The sequence below is a fragment of the Dromiciops gliroides genome, chromosome 4, assembly GCF_019393635.1.
Source record: "Dromiciops gliroides isolate mDroGli1 chromosome 4, mDroGli1.pri, whole genome shotgun sequence".
NCBI lineage: Eukaryota > Metazoa > Chordata > Mammalia > Microbiotheria > Microbiotheriidae > Dromiciops > Dromiciops gliroides.
The window spans coordinates 338,306,577-338,318,706 of NC_057864.1; the positions used below are offsets into that span (position 1 = coordinate 338,306,577).

At 37.2% G+C, this 12,130-nt stretch overlaps 1 protein-coding gene across 4 annotated transcripts in view; it reads left to right on the forward strand.

Moving 5' to 3' along the window:
- Positions 1-11,874, forward strand: part of NR2E1 (nuclear receptor subfamily 2 group E member 1) — a 34,472-nt gene extending 22,598 nt beyond the window's left edge. For all 4 annotated transcript variants that reach the window (XM_044004356.1, XM_044004357.1, XM_044004355.1 and 1 more), the window contains one exon: positions 10,409-11,874. In XM_044004356.1, the coding sequence (XP_043860291.1) occupies positions 10,409-10,571 (163 nt within the window). In that variant the 3' untranslated portion in view covers positions 10,572-11,874. The remainder of the gene's footprint in view (positions 1-10,408) is intronic.
- Positions 11,875-12,130: the final 256 nt, after the last annotated feature.

The window sequence follows — 12,130 nt, forward strand, 5'->3', positions numbered from 1 at the left end:
ACACATAAAGTATTTTGTAAACTTTAAAGTCCTATATATAAATATTATCTATTATTATGCCCTAAAATAAGCACATTTGTTATATGGTTCCACTGTATTCAGATATCACTAATCTGAACCAGGTTTTAATAATCCAGTTATGTGGGCAATTTAGTGATCCCAGCCCACATTTCTCTCCTTATTCCATAGAATAATGTGCTGAGTGTTTCTATCCATATTGTCTCTTTATTTGGAGGATGAGTTCTAGGTGAATAACTGGACTAAGTTAGGATGAATTGGGGCAAAGGAGAAAGAGGTATGTTTTCCCTATTTGTATGTCAACTATTTTTACCATTTAAATAAAAATGAATAGAGAGCTTATTCCAGCTGCTTTATCTGTAAGAATTACAAATGAAATATAAACTTATGTTGATAAAAGGCATCAGGCAGGATGGTGGCCATGAGATCCAGAGGGAGAAGACAATAGGATATACATGGACATTAGTCATGTTTTTTATCAATACTTTCATGCTTTCTTTATTTCTTTTGTCTTTTTGTATCCTTTACCCTCAAAATGCTAAGGTGGCAGTGCATAATTGGCAGTATTGACTGATATTTTGATAACTTGATAAGTGAATTCTGGTGAGTGATAATTCTAATATCATAGAGTAGGGTCTAGTTCCTTACCACAATTGAGTTCATGTGATAGCAAATTTAGAGATGGAAGAGAATTTAGAGACGAAAATTCACTCTTTACCTTCAACTCTGTTTTGCATAGCATTTCCCAAGGACCTTTTGCCCAAAAGATTTTAAAACTCTTGAGAAGTATAGTTTAAGCCAATAAACAAAATTTTGTGGTATAGAATTCTCCCCATTCTTTTTTCAGATGGAGAAATGTTTATTAAGAACAAAACAGTTTTGTCTTGCTTACTTTTTAGTTGACAGCAGGATCAGGGAGAGGCCCCCAATTATTCTGGTTGCTAGTTCTCTGTATTGATCTTGAAGGGAAGAACTAAATGTGAGAGCCAGTTTGGAAAGCTTCAAAGGAATTACCATTTTCACGATCAGCCCTAAGAAATAAAAATTGAACCTATTGTAAACATTCATTTCTAACTCTCTAGATATGGCCAAATTTCTGAAGAGTCAGGATGAGTCTCTTGCCCCCAAGTCAACCTTCCCCAGAGACTCTTCATTTCTATCACAATATCCTTTTTTTTTTCTTTTGTGGGAGGCTGCTACATACATGCTGGGAATTATATGAGTTAAATAAGAGTATGGTGTTTCCCTCAAAATTAAAGTTTTGTTTTGTTTTGTTTTTAAAATTAAGTCAGGGCAGATTTAAAGTCCATTTTTAGTCAGTTAACCACAAACTGGCTTTCTTTTAGAATTGAATTTTGTTTGAATAATAATCATAGAAAACAATATATTGTGGTTTCTGCAAAGAACCTCAGGTTGAGTCAGTTATTCACAAATGAAAAGTATGTAAGATATAAAATATATAAAATTATAATATATATTTTATAAATACATATTTATATAAAATTAATGATAAAGTAAAAACAATAGAAATGTTTTATAGGAAGGCAGTTGTCAAAATTTGATCCACCAATGCGAGGAAATAATTATTGTTGTTGTTACTTGGTCATTTTCAGTCATGTCCAACCCCATTTGGGGTTGTCTTTTTCTTTCTTTCTTTCTTTTTTTTTGCTGGGCAATGATGGTTAAGTGACTTTCCCGGGGTCACACAGCTAGTGTCAAGTGTCTGAGGCTGGATTTGAACTCAGGTCCTCCTGAATCCAAGGCCAGTGCTTTATCCACTGTGCCACCTAGCTGCCCCAGGGTTTTCTTGACAAAGATACTAGAGTGGTTTGCCATTTCCTTCTCCAACTCATTTTACAGATGAGGAAACTGAGGCACAGCTAAGTGGCTTGTCCAGGGTCATATAACTAGTAAACATTTGAGGCCCAATCTGAACTCAGGAAGATGAGTCTTTTTGACTCCAGGCCCAGCACTCTATCCACTGTACCACCTACCTTCCCTAAATAATTATTATTACCACCAAAATAAATGGTTACATTTTTATAGTGATTTAAGGTTTACAAAGGACTTCTCTCACAGTATATATGCTAAATAAATAATGTAACTATTACCATCCCCTTATGGCAGATAGGAAAACTGAAGCAAAGAGGTATAACATGGTTTTTCCCATGAACAGTTTATCATTGAGTATTTATTGAGTGTCTACTATGTGTTGGACACTCAGCTAGGCACTGGATGTAGATCTACAGAATGAAAGAGTCTCCATTCCCAAGCACCCTACATTTTATTAGGAGAGACAGCAGATAAACATATGAATAAATATAAAATAAATACAACATCAATAGGTTAGCTAAATTCAAAGTAGGGAGGGAGGGAGAGAGCACTAGAAGTTGGGAGGTATAAAGAAATGCTTTGTGTACAAGTTAGTTCTTGATCTCCATCTTGGAGGAAGAGAAGGATTCTGGGAGGCAAAGATGAGGAGGGAGTACCTTCTAGCATGAGAGGAGAGCCATGGAAAAGGTACACTTACAGAAAATGGAACATCAACATGTGAGGAACAGAGAGAAGATTTGGCTGGACTGAAGAGTGCTGGAAGAGATGAGTCTGGAAAGGTAGACTGGGGCAAGCTTGTCAAGGACTTTAAGAGATAAATGGAGAGTTTGAGTCTAGCAAGTCACTGAAGTAAGGAAAATCACTTTGGCAGCAGTGTTGTGGATGGATTGAAGTAGGGAAACTTAAGGTGGAGTGAACATTTGGAGGCAGTTGCAATAATCTTGATGAGAAGTGATGAAAGCCTGCACTGCTAGGAAGTTGTTAAACTAAGAATCAAACCCTTTAGCTCTCAAACCAGTGGGTTTTTCCCCTGCCGCATGTCATGTGCTTTCTCCACAGCACACAGCCTTCCTTCATTAGCAGCAGTAAAATATCTTCCTTGACCCACCCTTCTCATTTTCTGCACTTGGCCTACAGATGTAATTTAACACTTTTAGAATCATACTTATTATGAGATTTTCTCTATGTCAGCTCTTAGTTCCATGAAACTAGTGAACACAGACTCTCAATCTCCCTTGTGAAAAATGGAATAGTTAAGGAAAAATGCTATTGAATTATAGCAAAATGGTAGTGCAGCTGAATTCTGCAGGATAGAACTGCAATGGTTGCAGGCAGTAATCTGAATTCCAGCATCTTTCCTATACTGAAGTTACCTGCAGTTAGCTTATACAAGCTGGGAATAGCAGGGATGTCTTTGCTGGTGATTGAAAACTTGCATTTAGAGTCCTTATAGTACAGAGAGAGACAGAGACAAAGACGAAGACAAAGATGTAGGGTGTTGTTTCAAAGGAGCAATAAGGAGCTATGGGGACAGTTTATTCTAGGTATTTCTTGTGTCTATCAATGCTTTTCCCTTATCTTATAAGTGTTCTCTGGAGGGACTCTTGTATGTTACTCCTTGCTACCAAGTTATCTGAGGACTGGGTGTAAATTGCCCCTCTGTGAAGTGATCTGTGATCAGTGGATGCCACAGTATCACTAAAGGCTGCATCCTTGATTCGGTCACCTTTGGAGATCACTCTTCTTCCTAGCCCCCAAAGGGGTTGAAGGATCAACACAACTGATCTGTGTCATATAAAATACACAAGCACACATGGGCAGAATCAGTCCTTAAATATCCATGCTCCTGGGTGGGTGACAACAACTAAGAATATTTTTTCAAAACCATGTTTAGAAATTGGTGACACACAACATGACTGATATGGACATATGCTTTACATGATTGCACATATATAACCTATTTCAAATTGCTGTCTTTAGGAGGAGGGAGGTGAGGGAGGAAAAAGGTTTAGAATTTTTAAAAATTTGTTAAATGAATATTAAAAATTTGTCCTCACATTGTAATTGGAAAAAATAAAATACTATTAAAAATGAAAATCATAATATTAAAAAAGAAATTAGTGACACAGACAAGCATTTTTTTCAAAAAAATATTTTAAATCATATACATGGTTCTCTCTGTTCCTGGCTTGTTTAATGACACCCAAAGTGAGGTGCTCAATTCATGTTTTTTGATGGATTTATCACCCCTTTCCCCTTTTTGACTCAGAATCAGTCTTGGGAGAAGACTATAGAATGGATGGTTTACTCACAAAAAATCAAGAGTTGACTATCATTGAGAAAGTAATTGACTCCCATAAGGGTTTCTAATCATGTGGAAACTTCAGAATTTTGAATAACAATGATAGCAGTAGCTTACATTTCTATAACATGCTAAGGGCTTAGTTTTTCTTTTGGGGCGATACTTGTGATTTCATAGGCACAGGAACTTTCATTGGGGACACATCTACCAAAGCATTTCAGCACCTGTTCTGTAATACATCATCTTAGAGGGTGAAGTTAAGTGCCTAACTGTAGGGTCACACAGCCAATATATTTCTGAGGTCTTCCTGACTCCAAGGCCAACCCTGTATCCAATATGCCAGCTTGCAAACATTAGCATTTACAAAGCACTTTTCTCACTGCAACACTGTAAGGTCAGTTATGTAAATCTTATTAACTTAATTTTGCAGATAAGGAAATTGAGATTTAGAGAGGTCAGGAGGTTCATAGATATATAGCATATTTCAGAGCCTGGATTTGAACTGAGCACTCCTGACTCCAAATCTCATATTTTTAACTGGACCCCTTTCCTACTGAGGACATAGTAAAGTCTCATGCTGGACTTTTAAGCAGCCTTTGAAAATGTCCTGAGACTGTTCACTCCTCTACTATAAGAGAAGTAAGGGAAGGGGTCAGTGTGGTAAAGAGGAAAGGGAAGGATTGTTCTTAATGTTAGGTTTATATGGAAGTTTAGAAGTCATTTGTATGAAGGTTTACAAACAAAACCTTCAGCAATGAGAATTAAGGAATGATACCTGTCAATCACCTCACTTCCCTAGGCCTCAGTTTCTGACCTATAAAATGAAGAGGTTCAACAAAATTATCTTTAATGACCCTCATAGTATTTCTAAATCCTTTGCTGTTATTTAAAACAGACCTAAAAAATGCTGATGAGCAAATTACTGATTCCACACAGTCAGATTTCAACCTATTAAAAGGTTTTGTACCCAAAGTTAGTTATTTAGAATGCAGAATATATTTCCCCATGAAAACAAAGTTACATTTTGGTTCCCAACCCTGCCTATAAAAGCCTATGATTATATGCCTGAAAAGTTGATCGTGACTGCATGTGGGTATCAGTGTTTCTCTGAGAAAATTCTTTTTTGTTTCCAGCTGAGAGGCCAGTTTCATATCATTCTCCACTGCAAACCCTGCAATATTCACACAAACACAAACTCAGCTTTGAAAAGGACCCCAGGGGGCAGCTAGGTGTCGCAGTGGGTAGAGTACCAGCCCTGGATTCAGGAGGACCTGAGTTCAAATCTGGCCTCAGACACTTAACACTTACTAGCTGTGTGACTCTGGGCAAGTCACTTAACCCCAATTGCCTCACAAAAAAAAAAATTTAAAAGAAAAGGACCCCAGAAGCAACCTAGTCTGTCCTGTAGTTGGACAAGAAAACCCTACTATAAGGTCTCCAACAAGTGGTGATTCATCCTTTACTTGTAGATCCACTTGTACTTATGGGAACCTTGCTACTGAATCCCTCTGATTTATGACCTTTCACTGGCATCTATAGTTTTTTTTGGGGGGGGGGTCTTGGGTCTCTTGCCTATCTTCAAAAATTCCTTCAGGAGAAAAATCAGACATCAGTTCAGCAAATACGTATCAAGTGTCTATTATGTATAATAGTGGTAGGCTCTCCTTCCCCAAAGATAAAAATAAAGTAATCCCTTTCCCCAAAGAAGTTAAATTCCATCAGGGAAAAATATGTACACATATAAGGAAATATAAAGTTTATACAAGGTAAGTACAAAGTAATTTTAGGGCAGTGCTAATAGCTCGGGGAACAAGAAAGTCCTTATGTGGGAGATGGCACTTGGGCTGAGCTCTAAAGAGACTGAGGGATTTTTAGAGGTTGAGGTGAAGAAAGAGGGTGTTCCAGGTTGTCCACTGGAATGTCAGTCAAAGGCAGGGAATCAGGAAATGGAATGTCTTGAATGAGGAATAAAAAGTAGGCCAGGTAAACTGGAGCACAGAGTGATGTGAGGGGAAGGACTTTGCAATAAGCCTGGAAAGAGAGATCTGGTTCAGATTGGAAAGGACTTTGAATACCTTGTAGAGAAGTTTGGGGTTTATCCTAAAGACAAGAGGGGAGCATTGGAGCATTTTGGGCAGGGCAATGAAATGGTCAGATCTCTACTTTAAGAAAATCAATAATATTGGAGAAGAAAGAGATTGGAGGCAGGGAAACTGATTAAGAGATTATTGCATTAGCCCAGATAAGAAGTGATGAGGGTGGGGCAGCTAGGTGGCACAGTGGATAGAGCACCGGCTCTGGATTCAGGAGGACCTGAGTTCAAATCCAGTCTCAGACACTTAACGCTTACTAGCTGTGTGACCCTGGGCAAGTCACTTAACCCCAATTGCCTCACCAAAAAAAAAAAAAGTAATGAGGGTCCAAATTTAAGTGGTTGTGCCATTAATGGAAGAAGGATACTAATGCAAGAGATGTTTTAGAGGTAGAATCAATTAGACAAAGCAAATGATTGGATATAGAGGATAAGAGAGAGTGAAGAATCAAGCATAACTATGAGGCTATGAACCAGAGTGATTGAAAAGGCAGTGGTGCCCTGGAAGAAATTAGGAAGAGATATAGATCTGAAGATGATATTCAGTTTTAAATATAATGATTTTGAGGTGCCCACATCCAACTAGAAATCCATAGGGAAATATCCAATATGCAGTTGATAAGGGACTGGAGCTTAGGAGAGAGACTAGATGTAGACAAATAGATCTAGGAGTGATCTATATGGAGATGATTGTTGACCCATAGAAGCTTATCAGATCAGAGAAAGAGAGAGAATGAGAGAGAGAGAGAGACAGAGACAGAGAGAAGAGAGAAGAGAGAGAGAGAGGGAGAGAGGAGAGAGAAAAAGAGGGAGAGAACAGAAAGAAGAGAACAGGACCTGGGGAAGAGTTTGAGGTACACACACAGTAAACCCTGGATAATAATCCAGCAAAGGAAACTTAAGAGTGGTTAGACAAGGAGAAGAATCACAAAGAGCAACCATGTTACAAAAACTAGAGAGGAGAGAGTGTCTAGGAGGAAAATGGTGCAGAGAATTCAAGAAGGATGAAGATTGATAAAAAAGTCATTATATTTGGCAATTGGAAGACCACTGGTAACTTTGGATAGGACAGTTTCAATTAAGGCAGATTGCAAAGGGTTAAGAAGTGAGTAGGGGGAAGTAGAGGCAATGAGAGTAAATAGCTTTTTTTTTTGAGGAATTTAGCTATGAAAATAGAGGAAAGATATAGGATAATAGCATGAGTGATAGTAGGGTAATGTAAAAGTTTTCTAAGGAAGGGAAAGTCTTGGGCATGTTTATAGGCAGCACAGAATATAACAGTAGATAAGGAAATATTGAAGATTAGAGAGAAGGGTGGGATCAAGCATACATGTAGAAGGGCTGACATTAATGAAAACAGTCACCTCCTCATCAAAGACTGGAGCAAAGAAGGAGAGAATGGGAAATGAGGACAGGAGGAGAATGTTCATGGTCTCAAAGGGAAGAGGAGATCAATAAAGGAATTGGCAAACTTGGAACTCTGACTCATCTGCTCTCTAGTGTTTGCAGTGACAAACTACTTAATTCTTTCTATGGTAAAGCATTTGGCTTTGAATGAATTCATATTTGTAAGTTTCCAGTTTGAGAGCTTGAACTTGGACTTTTCACTAATATGTTCCCTGAGGAATGGTTGGCCTTTGCTTGTGATCCATTTCCAAAGAGAGCAAACCACCTGACAAGTTCTGTTGCTATTTGGTGCTTAGTAAAGGAAATGATAAGGATTACACTGGTATAGACCTGCAGTCTCAGAGGCTATACAGACAGCAGAGACTTGAGCTTGTGCATCTGATCCCAGATGGATGTTGGACCTCAAGAGAGAGAATTGTTCAAAACTTTTTAATATCTTTAATTAGATGCCAATTTCATTGACATGTAAGTTGGATGGCATTCTCACCCAACAGAATTTAGTCGTTAATTTGTAATGTAATAGAATTATTCCTGTGAGTGACTAAGTATAAATCCTGAATAATAATTTGGAGAAACACTCAGAAAAAGGAGCCATTTCATTTGAGGGAAGCAGTCTGGGGAAGAAGCTTTGGAACTAAGAATTAAGAAACTTTCATTCATTTAAAAGGCATTTCTTGTGTTTAATGTTGTTATGTATATGTATGTGTGTGTGTGTGTGTGTGTGTGTGTGTGTGTATAAAACCTATATCGGATTGCCTGCTGTCTAGGGGAGGAGGGAGGGAAGGGAGGGAGGGAAAACAATTTGAAATTGGAAATCTTATATAAATAAATGCTGAAAACTATCTCTACATGTAACTGGAAAATAATAAAACACTTTTTTAAAAAAAGGCATTTCTTAAGCTCCCAATATATTCAAGGCTTTATGCAAGGCATTAGGAATATAAAGATGAAAAAAAAATAGTCTCTGCCCTCAAGAAGCTTGAGATACAATGAACAGATACAATGTTCGCACAGTTAAGTAATTTAAAGAGGGAAAATATTCTAACAACTGAGTGAAGGGGGACAGGGTTCTTTTTTTGTAGTTGAATCAGCAAATCTTATACCACAGTAGCTACTTAATAAATGCATAGGGGCAGCTAAGTGGCACAGTGGATAAAGCACTAGCCCTGGATTCAGGAGGACCTGAGTTCAAATTTGACCTCAGACACTTGACACTAGCTGTGTGACCCTGGGCAAATCACTTAACCCTCATTGCCCCCCACCCAAAACAATAAAACAAACCCCTCCCCCCAAAAAAAATAAATAAATGCATGGCTAGTGTGCCTCCATTTCTCTCTCTGCAAAATATGTGATACTAGGCTTTCTAAATTAATTTCCTTTTTTAAATTTAATAAACATTTTAATTTATAGTTTTGGGTTCCAACTTTATCCCTCCTTCCCTCCCTTCCTTCCCACATCCTTGAGGCAGTAAACAATCAGATATGGGTTATACATATACGATTATGTAAAACATTACTATATTAGTCATTTTGTATAAGAAAACTTGAATAAAAGAAAAAATGAAAGTGAAAAAAAGCATACCTCAGTCTGTATTCAATCAATATCAGTTCTTTCTTTGGAGGGGGATAGTATGTTTCAATAGTCCTTTAGGATTGTCTTGGATCATTGTATTGCTGAGATTAGTTAAGTCATTCACAATTCTTCATCAAACAATATTGCTGTCTCTGTGTACAATGTTCTCTTGGTTCTGCTCACTTCACTATATGCATCAGTCTTTCCAGGCCTTTCTGAAATCATCTTGCTTATTATTTCTTATAGCACAATAATATTCCATCACCATCATATACCACAACTCATTTAGCCATTCCCCAATTGATGGACATTCCTGTGATTTCCAATTCTTAGCCACCACAAAAAGAGTTGCTATAAATATTTTTGTACTAATAGGTCTTTTTCTCTTTTTGGAGATGTCTTTGGGATATAAACCTAGCAGTGGTATTGTTGGATCAAAGGGCATGTACAGTTCTATAGCCCTTTGGGCATATCCAAATTGCTCTCCAGAATGTTGGATCTTTTCACAACTCCACCAACAGTGGATTAGTGTCCCAGCTTTCCCACATCTCCCCCAATATTTTCCATTTTTGTTATAGTTGCCACTCTGATAAGTATAAAGTGATTCTTCAGAGTTGTTTTAATTTGCATTTCTCTGATCAATAGTGATCTAGAGCATTTTTTTCATATGATTGTGGATAGCTTTGATTTCTTTGTCTGAAAACTGCCTGTTCATATTCTTTGACCATTTATCAACTGGGGAATGATTTGTATTTTTATAAATTTGACTCAGTTCTCTATATAATTGAGAAATGAACCCTTTATCAGAGATATTTATTTCAAAAATTATTTCCCAATTTTCTCCTTCCCTTGTAATCTTGGTTACATTAGTTTTGTTTGTGCAAAACCTTTTAAATTTTATATAATCAAAATGATCTATTTTACATTTCATTTTACTTTCTATATCTTCTTGGTCCTATATTCTTCCTCTGCCCATAAATCTGATAGATAAATGATTCCATGCTCTCTTATCTAAAATCATTTCTAAGATACTCTGTTATTAATGAAATCAGGTAAAAAAAATCAGTTGGCACATTTCGATATGGTTTTTGTCCAAACACAAGATATTAAGATTCTTAACAAACTCTATCACAGGATAGAGTTTGGCAAATGCTTGCCTAATTTGCGATTTCTTTGCATTACAGGTATCCCACTCAACCTTGTCGCTTTGGAAAACTTTTGTTGCTTCTGCCAGCCTTACGCTCCATTAGCCCATCTACAATAGAAGAAGTGTTTTTCAAAAAAACCATTGGCAATGTGCCAATCACGAGACTGCTTTCAGATATGTACAAATCCAGTGATATCTAATCTCTGCTAAACATACATGGTCTTCAGGATGGACAGTGTCAGATGAACTTTTACCTTTGGAAAACAAGCCTCAACTAACAAAACCTTCAGGAAGCATAAACCTGGGAATGTATAGCCTTTGGAGGAAAAAAAGAAAAGAATTAATTGGCACAAGACTATTCCAGTAGATATGACCTGCTGCCTCTACAGAAGATTGTAGACCTGAAGAAAGGGCATTCATTGCTTGATAGGACACCTGGAGTGGAGAGAACTCATCAATTCCCCTTCTCCCTGGGAGGAGTTCACGATTGCTGGTTGCCATTGGCCATCCTAGTCTATCACTCACCAGGAAGATGATTATGATATAACAAAAGCCAAAATACAGTACTTCATTTTTCCTTTTAGTATATGAAGTTGGGTTACCAAAAATTACTCTGGAGGTAATACCTTGTAGTGAAGCCTCTAGAAAGTAACTTAAGTCGACAAATTTCTTCTGTATACAGTGGGCAACATTCTAAATCAAAAACTTCACCAAACACTTTCCTTCTATTGAGACATCATCAAGTGGCCTTCATAACGAATTGAGAAGTGTTTTATGTGATTGATTCTTCACCTCCCCCCTTTTTTTGGCCATTGAAGGCCAGGCAACCCTATCAGACCAATTGGCAAACATAGACAACTCTCTCATCAGGACTGTAGTTTGGATAACATCTCAAAGACAGAAGAGTTTTACGAAAAGAATACAAGTCAAAGAAAGAAGAATAAAACAGCAAAACCAAATACAGCAGAGATGTCTCACTGAGTGAGCTGATTGCTGTCCCGTTGGCATAGTGCTGAAACCAAAGGCAATGGGGTCCGGACTCTTGGTCCAATGAGACATGCAGAACAGCAACTGAATATACACAGCATGCTAGAATGAACTTCAAAGAGATAGACACTAAAAGATTTCTTAATTGATAAACTGCTAACAGTCTCTGAGACTCTACAATGCCTTTCAGAAAACTTTGGGTTCTAAGTAAAGCCTTGTTCACACACACACACACACATACATACACACACGCACACACACACACAAACACAATCTTACACTATACGCTGCTTCTTTGATATGAGACTATACTTATGGAAATGTAGAAACAAACATTTGAAGATAGCTGCTGTACTTTTCATGTTTTGATTTGTTATTAGATACTAGCCCTGAGAAAAATCAGCACTTGGCCTATCATAGGATGAGTAAAACTTTTCTTGTACAAAGTGAATTAACAGATTTGTGAAGTTAAAAAGTTGTACTCATTGTATTTACAAAGAATAAAAATATATTGAATTTAAATCTCCTTCCCTTTATTTTATCAATGTCTCTTGCTAGTTTCTATCCTTTAGAAACAAAGTGATATCAACACTTACTGTTAAATACCTAGCATTCAGATTATGCTCCACACAGAATGTCTGAAAGATTGTGAGACAAAGGACTCTTATTTTTTTAAAATAGTGAATCCCATGTATAAAAATCATAAATAAAGGAATAAACAAAAATTGTTTTCCACATCTCTCAACTAGAACTGCATCTGTAGGGGGAAATT